Source organism: Sprattus sprattus, assembly GCF_963457725.1.
Source record: "Sprattus sprattus genome assembly, chromosome: 13".
NCBI classification, from domain to species: Eukaryota; Metazoa; Chordata; class Actinopteri; order Clupeiformes; family Clupeidae; genus Sprattus; species Sprattus sprattus.
In genome coordinates, this window is record NC_137911.1 from 21061426 (window position 1) to 21074330 (window position 12905).

At 44.1% G+C, this 12905-nt stretch overlaps 1 protein-coding gene across 1 annotated transcript in view; it reads right to left on the minus strand.

Moving 5' to 3' along the window:
- Window positions 1–12905, minus strand: part of dlgap2a (discs, large homolog-associated protein 2a) — a gene marked incomplete at its 3' end in the record, with an annotated part of 141233 nt that overhangs the window by 44122 nt on the left and 84206 nt on the right. Inside the window, exon 3 of the mRNA XM_080850497.1 lies at window positions 7326–8500. Within this exon, the coding sequence (XP_080706623.1) occupies window positions 7326–8432 (1107 nt within the window). The 5' untranslated portion in view covers window positions 8433–8500. The remainder of the gene's footprint in view (window positions 1–7325; window positions 8501–12905) is intronic.

Below are 12905 nucleotides of genomic sequence, written 5' to 3' on the forward strand. Positions count from 1 at the left end.
TAGGGTTCCAATTTGCCCTCAGGCACACTAAACACTGTAGTAGGGCGAGACACTGTGTCTGTGTGTCTGTGTCCCACAGGTATGGACTGTGTGTGTGTGTGTGAGAGAGAGAGAGACAGACAGAGTGTGTGTGTGTGTGTGTGTGTCCCTGTATGTGTGTTTTTATATGTTTATTTGTATGCAAACCGTATATTTTGACATGTAAATGAATGACAAACTCTCTACCAGATTCCCATTCACATTGAAATCTGTTTATTTGAGCTATTCTGCTGTATTGGTGTCGTGTGGGAGTGGTAGCCAATGTTGTACCTATTGTGCCTCTTTTAATATTTCCCTTGGGGACCTAGTAACATTAACGACAATCTTCTGTCACGGTTCAAGTGGGAATGCGAGCAATGAGATTCCTGTATCCGAGAAGGGCGAGGGGTGGGGCTGTCTTCTCCCCCTTCATTAACTTTTTTATTGGTGAGCTGATTTAAAAAAAATAATAATAACTTTGTTTGTGATCTATGCAGAAAATGGTGTTGCTTTGCTGGTACAGTTTCCTAGTTGCTATGCTAGCTAGCTAGCGAGCTAAGGAAACTTTTAAATAACCTTAAACCGTTTAAAGTTCCTTTTGCATGAAATGATAGCTAGTCATCTAGTTAATCTTACAGTCTTCTCAATTTAACTTATACAACTAAAATAAATACTGTGAAGCCCCCAAAATACATACGTTTAATTAATTTAGCAACTAATTAGATCGTATTAACACACCCTGGCAATTGGCAACTGTTCAGAAGGCTCTCTAAACTAGAGTTAGATAGCTAGGTGAACTGGCATGAGACCGTAACTATGACTGTGCCATGAATTATTGCTCTATTTTAGTCACTAAACTATCCCAAAGTCACTATTCCGTAACATGCTATTTCATGTGTGAATGAAGACAATGAACGTGGCAGTGATTGACAACTAAGTGAGAATGTCAATTCGTCATCAATTACGGATTGTTTTCATCTGACAATTTAATGGATTTCATATGTGAAAGGGGCTTAAGTGACTCCCCTCTCATTTAGCAATAATTGATTAGGCCAATCTCTCCCATCTCACCAGCATTATCTATCATGACAGCCCCTGCCTGTACAACCCAGCTCATCACGATAATGGACATGTGCTTTTCATTAGTAACAATACCACGCATGATCAAACAATGTGCCGGTATCTTTGATGGCATTCAAGAAAAGTTTTTTATCTCCTTGATCATATTACTTAGCATTGAGCCCTTTCTTAGCCTTGGCCTGCGTCAACACACAGAACATTCTGGCGAAGGTTACTAATGGACCAGGTGTTGATCACAGCTCTAGAGAGAATAGTGTGTCATCTCCGTCACACATTCTGTCATCCTTCAGAGACCATGGGCTGTGATGTGGTACAGTGCCAATAGGCAAGCTTTTGACATCCGCTAATGATTGTCATTATAAAGCTGATGACAGGGTTTGGCAGCTGCCCGGCAACGACACGGGTCAACGGGGTGGAAAAAGGAAGATTAAAGAAAGGTCAGAGGGTTTGGGTTGATTTTATACGCACCAGAATCACCGTGACAACACGGTTTAAATGTGTGTGCTATTTAAAAACCACAGTGTAATAATGTAATTTAGTTTAACAGTAAGTAGAGTCAAACACGATATTAGTAAGAAACTCCAATGACCAAAAAATAACAAATTGACACTTAAAAGCCCATAATCATCCCAACAGACAGTTGCTTATTCATAAAGTGAAACATTTTACTCTGTCAATTATGGAGAGACTGCGGTATTTAATGGGAAGAATTCTGACAGAAGTGAACACTTCTTTGCCTTATGGCCATCATTCTCATTTAGCAGTAGCCAAAGGCGTTCATGCTGTTATTATTCCAACACATTAACATCAAACAGCCTGAATAACTGTTCACTAAATGACCCCAGTTCTCACACACAGCTTCGTTTTCAGCAGTTATAATAATGGAAGGGGTCAAAAACTACATCTGTGTAACTGACCTATAAATATGCGCTGGATGCAAATCCATCTAAGTCTATGAGTCAGCCCTGACTGACAGATAATGCAGTGTGTCGCTTGTCCCCACAGGTTTGTAAGTCCGCTTCATGGGACTTTATGCAATGTCAACATCAAATGTTGCCTTGCCAGTGTAACCATCTCTTCTCCGCATGTATCACACGTTTCCTTATGAACACACTCGCCCACACATAAGCAATGTACACATTCGGATGAAAGCTCCCCCACATAAACACACACAGAGGACAAACATGCACTGTGTAAACACTGAAGTCTTTGGGTTAATTAAGTCTTCGAGGAGTTTGATATTTTTAGACGTTTAATTAAAGAAAATTGCCAGAGGACAGGTGCAAGCTGTGGTGAGATTTGTTTAATCTGAAATTAGTGATAAAGTGGAGAGATTGGAGGGCAGTAGAAGAAGAAGAGGAAGAAGAAGAAAATTCATTCCCATCTGAAGTCATTCATTTTTCACTCACAGTATGAAGCCACTCTGAAATCAGCTGAAAGATGTGCAACTTAAAATGAAGCCTTTGCCTTAAACACTACCAGAGCAGGGCACCAGTGATAAGTGCTCATACCCCCAAATCGCAAGCCCTTGGTCAGACGCTAAGTGCTAAGCTAAGTGTGCATTTGTGAAGGGGAGCAGAGAAGGCATTTGGGCATGTGTGTGTAGTTGTGTGTGTGAGAGATCATGCATGTTCATCCTTCCTGAGGGAGGCGTGGCTCCTCTGAAGTTCCAGATGCAGTTTGGCAAGTCAATTCCGCTGAGGCGATCTTGCGATGACAACGCGACTAAAGCTGATGACAAGCGGGCCTGCCTCCTGTGGCCGAGGCAGAAGTAAATGGTACCAGGGCTTACATAAGGATGTCACAGACTCCTCACATGCTGGTGGGTAGGTGGGGGTGGATGGGATTGAAACCCTCCTTTCTCCCCTCTCCCCCTCCCCCTCTTGATGCCTCACAATCTTGCCCTCGGATTGGATGAGGCTTGCTGGCTCTGACTTGCTCCCCTCGTGCCAAGACACATCAGGACCTCCTCGAGGTTTCAGAGGGCCTTTGATGTCTGTGGAGGCACTAATGCCTGGGCAAAACTGTCACTGTCACTCGTTCTCTTCCTCTCTCCAGCTCCATCTCTCTCTCTCTCTCTCTCTCTCTCTCTCTCTCTCTCTCTCTCTCTCTCTCTCTCTCTCGTGTCTACTTACACAGGGCATGCTTATTGCAGTGAGACTCACAAAGCCGTGAAAGATCATGTTTTCATCACGCACACAGCTCGAGAGGACAGAGATCCCAGCTCTCCGTATCCACGACAACAAGAAGCTGTGCTTTATTGAGTCATTGTCAAGCCTCACCCTGGGAGAAGCCCTATGCTTTCTGCCCGAACTGCAGTTTAGCCTGTCCTTCATCACGAGGCGCCTCTTTCTCCTTTCTTTCCCTCTGAACTGTTCACTTTTGGCAAGTCAATATGCTAATTAACTGGCTTATTAAATCCTACCGCAATGCCCAATCAGCGAAACTATCAAAGCCTAATTGTCACTTTGTACTCTTCGCAGGGGAGCTTCGTTTATGAGGAAAACTGAATTCATTGCCATTATAGTATGCTTTTTTATGGTAGGGAATTTTAAAGAGGAGCTACATCTAGCTTGTTGGATCACTAGATCACTAAAAATGTCTCTACACACTAGATAACTAAAAATGTCTCTCTCTACAAACTAGATCCCTAAATATGCCTCTCTCTAAACACTGGATCACTTCAAATGCCTCTCTCTAGACACTAGATCAATAAAAAAGCCTCTCTCTAAACACTGGATCACTAAAAAAATACCTCTGTCACCCTGACTAATAGCTGCACTTCACAGCAATGTATTCTAGTGCTAAAAACGTGTCAGTCAAGACTAGTTTAAAGTTAACAGTTAACAGTGGATTTGTCCTATTCTGATTATGTTGTGATAATGAAACAAATAATGGGGGGGGAGGGGGGGGGGGGGTGTTCTACACTACACTATAATTCACAAGCAATAAACTAAATTGAATTTCTGTGAACTGGCTCTCTGTACATTGTACATCAGCCTAATAGTGTTGGTATGTTTATGCACACCAAGAGGGGTCTATTGGCATATCTTGTTATATCAATCCAAAATGCTTCACACTTCCACAAAGCCTTCCTACAGCATGTCAAAACAGTATATATTGGACCATACAGCATGGACTAGTGGCACTGGACTGGGATGATTGCTCTGGTGGGAAAGCGGAATTCCAATGAGAGAGACGGGAAGATGTCACCTTGCTGATGGGAAAATGAACCCAGAGAGACTCGAGAGCCATGGAGCTGCCGCAGCCAGAAGCAAATGAGACAGAGATGACAGAGTAGGAAAGTCAAGGTAAGAGGGACAAAATGATACAGAGATGGAAAACAGGGTGAGTGAGTGAGAGAAAGGGGGCTGAGGGACACCTTAATCTACAGAGAGATCCAGAGAGAAAAGATAGATAAGACAGAGATAAGAGAGAGAGTAAGTGAGCCATGTGGACATGGAAGTCGAAAGAGACAGTGTGTGTAAGAAGAGGAGGGAGAAGAGAAAGAAAGAGAGAGAGAGAGAGAGGAAGAAGAGAGAGAGAGAGAGAGAGAGAGAGAGAGAGAGAGAGAGAAAAGGGTTCCAGTGCCCAGAGGGAGCCGATTTCAGAGTGTAAACGAGGTGGCAGGTGGTGATGAGCCTGGCTCTTGGCACTGGCTCACTCACCCTCTTTCTCACTTAATTTAACACTTTATTGCGCCGCCACCTCTAGCGCCTGAATCAAGCCTCCCATTCCAAAGGAAGTGATGGGGCTGCAAAGGGGGCGGGAAGTTCAGGTGGAAGAATAATTGGGGACTAATTGGGAACCGTTCCACCAATGATGCAGTACCTTCTCCAGTGATAGTCGTAATTGTCAGCAGTTCTGATTTTAACCCAGGCAGCAACGTTGTGTTTTTTCATCCCTTGTGGCTGTAGTATCGACGACAAAAATAAATCAGTGGTCCTCTCCCAAAGCCCCTCATACTGGCTACAATTGGTGGCTTGGTGGAGACACGGAGCAGGCACAGGTGGACTCGCTCTGCAGAGTCTCAAGTGCTCTCAAGAGTTGTCATCAGCGAGGTGAATTGTGCCTTAAGGGGGTTGAAATTTGAAAAGAAGCCCAGTTACTCTGCATGTAAAGTGGGGACTATGAAAACACGTGTAGCTAACTAAATAAATAAATAACTTAAGGAAGATACATAGCAACAAGTTTGTGGAAGTTTAAAAGACAGCCTTCCTAAAACTCCATCCTTGAATAACAATTCAATATACCTGCCTGACTGCCCTTGTTGAGGAAAGCTGACCAAAATAGCACCTTTATTTTCTCTCATTTTGGCCCAATGTGAATCCAAAGACCTTTTGGGTGCCTTACATCAAAGCCAGAGCACGAATTCCCCCAGGACCGTGCGTCACGCGGCTGCATTGATAATAGGACCCAAATATAGCCCAGTGATATACTGCAGCTATTTCTGGACCCGTGTTTATCAACCCCCAAAATGCAATTAAGTCCCCAACAGAGAAATATGTGCAGTGCATGTCAGTGCAGGTAGCTTTGAGAGAACAACTGTGTACATGTACAGCTTTTCACTGTGCAATGACCCCATAATGGTTCCTTGGTTTCAATTCTCATTTAAAAAACAACAATCAACACAGTAACACAAATAAACAGAGATAGATATTTTAACGACTTCCAGATCGTGCCTGCATAAATTGACATTGAGGCATTTTGCTCAATCTGATTAACCAGTATGGAGCGAACAAAGCGCCTCATGAGGGATAATCAGGTAATTATCACAGAACAATCTGTTTAAGAAAAACAGCAGCGCTAGATAGAGAGCTCCCTCACAGCATCCCATTAGGCTGACAGACATGGTCTTTTTTGACATTAGACACTGTCATCATAGTGTATAGTGTATTTATAAGACTCTGTTTAGACTACACAGCCTCAGAACTGAGCAGCATGGGATGTATAGTAAGAAAAAGACCACCATGTTGACACCAGTGGTTCCTGTAACGCTCCAGTGCTCCGGCAACAGTGTCGCCGGCATGGTGGCACCTTAAAAAAGGTCTATATCCCTCGTCCGGGATATTTTTTTTTTTGAGTTTTCGTCTTAGAGACATAAAAAGAACAACCACGGAAACATTGAACCCTTTTCTAATATTATTGCTGAGGTCTTCTAGAATAGAATCATATATTCCATTTGTGCATCAATGTTTTTAGTTAAGCAAAATGTACAAAAACATCAAGGCATGTCAGTCAACTTAGAAAAGTCTAAAAGGCCTTGGACCTTAGAGTGTTAAAGCCTTCGAATCCTGCACACGGCTAAAACGATTATCCAAAGCATCCAAGTGCACAATAATGATTAGGTTTGGATTGATCCCCATGCATTTAATCCTCTGCTATTCACCTTGTTTGACAGAATAAAATGCCTTGATAAGAGGTAAGTATTCTCACACGACAGCGCACTCTTACAGATACAATACAAGGCAACATAAGGGAGAATCCCACACCAGTAAAGAGGCTGAACAGGTAACTTACAACGAGAGAGTCATTAATTGCTTCCATTTGGTCATCAATTCTATAGTTCATCGTATTAAGACACTTAAATAAAATAATATGGAGCCATAAGTATTAACACACAGCTTCACTGCTCCTGATGTGAACTCACTGCTAATGTCAGATATGGTTAGGATTATGAAATGCTCACTGACTATAAAATCACAAGCTCTTGCTGACCAGTTAATGCAAGTCAAATTGCCCCATTGTTTGCAATATTTCTTAACATTAGCACAATGCCTTTGGATGGCTACTGGTCCATTCTCACTAGAAGAGCCTGTAAATCCTTCTCCCTTTCTGGATTTACTCAATGCACTTTAGCCCTCCCAGTTACTGTAGGCAACTGTTAACAGCTAAAATGACACACGAAGATATAAAGTCACCGCTACCTTTAAATGTGCAGAATATCTTTGTTCTGATTTATAGTATAATAAAATATTGAATGAGCTGACTGCTGTGGTCAATTGAGGTCAAACGATTGCCTCCCTCTGTTCTACCAGAGCCGTATTCATTATCTCGTGGCTTCATCTCACACAACGAACAGCAGGAACTGACCTGAGGTGAACTGAAGGAACTGAAGTGTGCTTTGCATACCTCCAGGGTGAGAGCAAGTGCAAATAGTCAGTCAGTACCAACGCTTGAAAGACAACATGAACCATTCATAAAACGCAATTCCCCAAAGCACTCACCTGCAGGTAATGACAAGCCCTCAAGGAGGGCTTCATGTCCTGAGGCATGACAGGTTTCTCAAGGTTCAGGGAGGACTTCCTGTAAGCCTCCTTGGCCTGGCTGACGGTGAGAGTGGACCAGGAGCTCCTCTTCATGAACTTCCCCTCAGGCGCCATGGCCATGCTCTCGCAGGCCGAGCACTTGACGTCGTTGTTGCTCTTGGATGTCTTCAATGAGAGGTCGCCAAAGTGGCCCTGCACTGCATCCGGGTAGCAGTGGCTGATGTGATCCACGTGGTGGCGGCTCATGACGCTTGGCGTCCGGTATGTGCTGTCACTGTCCAGGTTGTCATCGGAGCTCCACCAGCCAGCCATGCCTGAGCGGTGCTTTGAGTCGGGCTGCTTGCGCTCCTTGCTCTTGCTCCGCTTGCTGTGTTTGTGGTGGCTATGGCCGTGGTGGTGGTGGCCGTGGTGGTGGTGGTGACCGCTGCCGTCGGATCGCGAGTCGCCCTTGGTGCCGTTCATCTTGGACGAGCCCTCCAGCGAGTGTGACTTGGTGAAGAGCTTCTGCACAGAGTGCACCAGGTGCCGGATGCGCCCGGGGCTCTCGTTGCGCTGCTCGCTGGTGGCCGTGGTGGACGTGCGCTGGTACTGGAGCGTGTGGAAGCCGTCGCGGTGGATGGGCAGCTGCTTCTCGAACTGGTCCAACAAGTTGGCTGGGATGCGGTTCATCTTGCCGCTGCCTCCACCGCCACTGCCCCCACCACCGCCACCGCCCCCGCTGCTGCCGCCGACGCCACTGCTGCTCCCGCCGGCGTGTGACGTGGAGCAGTCGTCCCGCGAGCCCTCGTGGTGCGAGCTGTAGTGCATCCGGGGGAAGGTGCTGCTCGAGACGTGATCCGAGGCCATGGAGACGGGCATCACCATGCACTCGGAGTGGATGGAGCTGCGCGGCGAGCAGCGGTGATGGTCCAGCGGGCAGCTCTCGGTCGGGCTGAGCAGGTAGGACTGGCGGGGATCGACCGGCCCATGCTGCAGGTGGTCGAGTGCGTGCTCGCAGTCGGAGATGCCGCACGTGTGCGCTGACGAGATCTGTAGCTGAGGGCGGCCGCCAGATAGACCCTTCATATTCTTGGGAGGGGGAGAGTAGCTGTCTTCATCGAAGTACTGGGATGGCGACCATGAATACTGCTGGTCTGTGAATAAGAAAAGAGATGGCAATGTCAGAAACAGATTTTGCCCTTGAAAGGATCTCAGACTTAATATAATATATTTGATATGAGCAAACAGGTACAGCCTTTGAAAAAAAAAAAAAGATGTTGGTTTTGAAACATGGAAAGCGCAGTCATGAAATGACACAAGCACTAGTTTTTCACCCACCCTCCCTGCCATTCTACCCTCTCCCCTTTTTTTCTGTCCTGTCTGTTCGTGCCAGACAGCGAGGGACAGCTAGCAGCTACCAATTCCATTTATCCGCTGCAAAGTAAAATAATAGCCTATCATTTGGGGAGCGAGGCATCATCCGTCAAAGCCAGCTTTAGGGAGAGAGCGCTTTTGAGGTGCATCAGCGGACGTCCTTGAGAGGCAGCACCACAAGATTAAAACTACATCCCCTGTAATCTTTCATCAAGGGCACACACTGGTACCCCACGTTTAACTTAATCACAGGAAAAACTCTACCCCATACAGACCACTGTTCTCTAGTTCTGCAGTACTATTCCTTGATAAACACGTCAAGAGGTCACAAAGCTAAGACGATTTATCAAAAGCAGTCATCAAACCTCAGGAGTTGGTCTGAGCTGGTTTGCTTCTATAATTTGCAATGCAGAATGAGGAGATAAGATATACCACTGAGAATATTCTTGACCTTAGGTTATGCAAACCCCATCAATATAACCTTTTTTTTACATGTAGGTATATACCTCAATGTGCTTAAGTCAGTAATTTATAATCCTATTTTTTTAGAGTTAAAACAACATTGAAAGTCAGAGTTTATCTAGTACACAGTAAAATGGATAGGGATACAATTTGATAAGCCCTCTCACACTGTGGCATTTCAAACTGTAGGAACGAGGCAGATATTGGTTTTGGCCTTAATGATTCTTATAATGAGAAGGATCAAAATGTACCTTCAGACGTGGGAGGGTTCTTGCTGTAAAGAATAACTGCCTAGATATGTTCATATATTGATTCCATTCTTTGACAATAGGTATTTGGATTGTACTTCATCAACTGCAGTTAGTAAATCAGGTCAGATTGATGTGAGCTGCCAGCTTCGAAGCCTGTGTTCCAGTACCCACCACAGACTGTTCCAGTCAGTAAAGATGAAAAAAAAACACGTGAAGAATCACCAAAAAAAGCGTCTGTGGGGGGACTTTTTTTTTTCTAGGAACGTGTAGAAATGGAGAGTGGGCTGGACGGGGGGCGGGGGCAGGTTTTAATCTACTGAAAACCCAGGGGCCACAGGTGAACAGCTCTGCAAGACACAGCATTAAGATATTTGATTCGATATTTACGGTAATCTTCAAAGAGACAGAGAAGACAGAGCCAGCGATTTTTATGTGGTGGTTTGTAACCAAAAGCTTTCAACAATCAATTCCCTGAAACCCAGCATGCTTTAGTGAACATCCAGCCACATTAATGGGCCATGTTTAGCCGCCTTCAGTTACAATGGCTGATAATAAAAAACATCGGCAAATGCAAATTTAGGCTTTTAAATAATAAATAAATAAATATAAATTCCAACAAAATAGAGGCAAGCTGTGATCAGTCCCTCTGGTGTCCAAAATCACAAATGAGAAAGTCTGCAAATTGGAGCAGAAGCACTTCAATTACCACAACTCCCTAGGATGGATCACATGCTAAATGATAGGACTGAGGATTCTTCAGAATTAACTCCTGGTTGAAGCTTCTGTGCAGTGACCACTGGACACTGGACTGGATTTTTGCTGTAGTGTGACATCCCTTTGGGTTATGCAACGCTCCGTGGCTTCAACTCCACTTGCTTGGATTCGTCTCTGTGTTTGCAGGGGACAGCATGGGATTGGGAGGCTGATACCCAAAGTTAGTCTTAAAAATGTACAGCGGCTGCTGAGCCATACTTCTGGGAACTACACAGAGAGTAAGGCTTCGCTGTGACTCACATCAAACAAGATCAGACTCTAGGAGGAGAGTGAATACCAGGAAGGATAAAAGAACCCTGGGTTCCTTGTTGTTCGCTGCCTTTTTCTGGCAAACTCTGGTACTTTCTGGCAATGCTTATTGTCATGGCATCCATAAACACAAGGCACAGGAGATTGAAGTGAATTCAATCAATGGCCTCAGAAACTTTAACTTCCCTTAACGACCTTTGGTTAGTTATTTATGCTTTTCAGAAAATGAGCCTTTGTTTATAATGTCACAATGTGCCTATTTCTGTCCTCTCTCTCGTTAGCGTGTGTCGAATCTGCTGCATTTATTAGCCGTCATTAAGTTTGCATATGAAGGAACACACTGCATTTGGACTGTCTCCAAACATTAAAGGCACAATATGCAACAATTATGCTTCAGGATTAGGGTTAGGATAAGCAGTTTAACCTTTAAATAACAGCCTAAAAAAAATTGGGGCGCTACAATGACTTTTAATATGGAGAATTGCGTCCGTGCCAATGGCATAGCAGGGTCGATAGGCATATAACTGCCTTCTGTAGTTTTGTCTGCCGATGCCCGCCGACCTGACTTTGATTACCTTCTGCCAATCTAGTAAGTAGCTTATTTGCCGTCTTGCTTAGTCTTGTGTTGCACATGATTGATGTTTGACTGTGTAAGGACAGTCGTTGAGTAATTAGTTTGTCATAATGTCAAAGTCAGCACATTTCAAGAGATTTCGTTAGTTTTAGCTGCTAGCATACCTTTAGCGAATAGCTATTAATCCTTAATGCACCTTTAAGAGGCTTTGCACATAAACAGTGCCGTCATAACCGAGACAAAGCACTGGGATCAATGTGGGCTCATCCTCACAAATGTCACAAGAGCCAACTGCTCTTAATAAAGAGTGTCTGTGTGTGTGTGTCAGGGTGGGGTTTGGGCTGGCAACAGATCCTGACAAACTGCATCCATGTTCAGCACTTTAGGCATGATCCCAATGATGGGAATGTTAGTACTGCAGTATTTCATAGCTGCCTCAATCCTCAGGCGTCACTGAGGGAAGTGGATTCAACAGGACAAACAGCTCTCTAACCCTCCACAAAACTCACTGACCAAAGTCAACCAACATCCATTTCTGACTTTTAATGTTTATATTTCATCCTACTTTTGCCCATATGTTGGACTTCGCCATTCAATAAAGGACATTCTGCACATTCCAGCATTTGACCATTAAAATAGCGATGTATCAGCTTAGAGTGAGTGTGAGAGGACCCTTTTTTCTTTTGGACCAATAACTGGACCTGAAAACAAAGTTAAACGGATAATTGAGCCAAAAACAAACTTTGACGCGAAAGTACACAACCTTCAGATTTGGCAGAGGTTCGGTTTTCGAGCTATAAAAAAGCTGCTCTGGCAGATGTTGCGTTCTGCTTTGATAAGATACCAGAGAGACCAAAGGAGACAGAGATTACATCACAATATAAACAAGAATACATATTCTATCTAACCCACTTTGTTTTGTGCATTTATGTCTAGTATAGTAATAACTATAGTATTTTTCGTGTTCATTCAAGAAAAATGCTACAGCTGGTTCAGCTTTCATGCACCCTGCTGGGATCCTTTGACAAGGCCTTGGAAGTCAGCAAGGACAATGACATCTCTATTTGGCTCGACAACACCAGTTGTCCCTAAAAGCTGGACACCTAAGTCTACACCGTGTGTAAACAAAGCAATCAATAAAGCTGCTTGATTATCCATCTCTCAAAAGGTTAAAGGCACTCTCCCTGGAATTTGCCCCTTTCATTAGAAAATCAAAGGGGGAAGATTGTGTCCTTAACCCCTGGGGTACTGATAATAGTCCCGGCAATTAGATTTCATGGAGAGAAGGTACACATGCAGCAGTGCACCCTCTTCTTTGGTCTTCTGCTTCAGATCATGGTAACGGACAGAGAGACTCTAATGGACAATCTCAGTCTGTGACAGTGTTTGGCTAGATCACCTCTATGCTTTGTGATTGCTGCCATCCGACATAACTGGACAAATCACATCAATGCCAGCAAGGTCTCAAACAAAGAAGGGGGTTTCTATAAAGAAACATTTTGCTCTCCCAACCCACAAAGACTTTAGTCAGCAAAACCAATGAAGGTGGGCCTTGTCTCTAACCACAAAGAGGCATTTGAATTGAAATGAGCTTTCACAGTAATAATGTGTTTCCATTGTCTCATATGAACTCTTCCTCCAGGGAGTGGACAGCCATTGTAATTAAATGTCCCTGGTTCTAGGTGACATCGACAATTATTGGAGCATTCAAAAAGATTCACTTTCTCTCTCACTGAAAAAGAGCAGTTCCTGCATTAATGTTCTGCTACAGCACAGTGGTAACTGTGTTACTTATACCCCTTATGCAGTCCTTCAACCCACTCAAGCCCAGGAAAAATATAGTGGGTTTTTATAATCTCAAAATGATCCCTACTC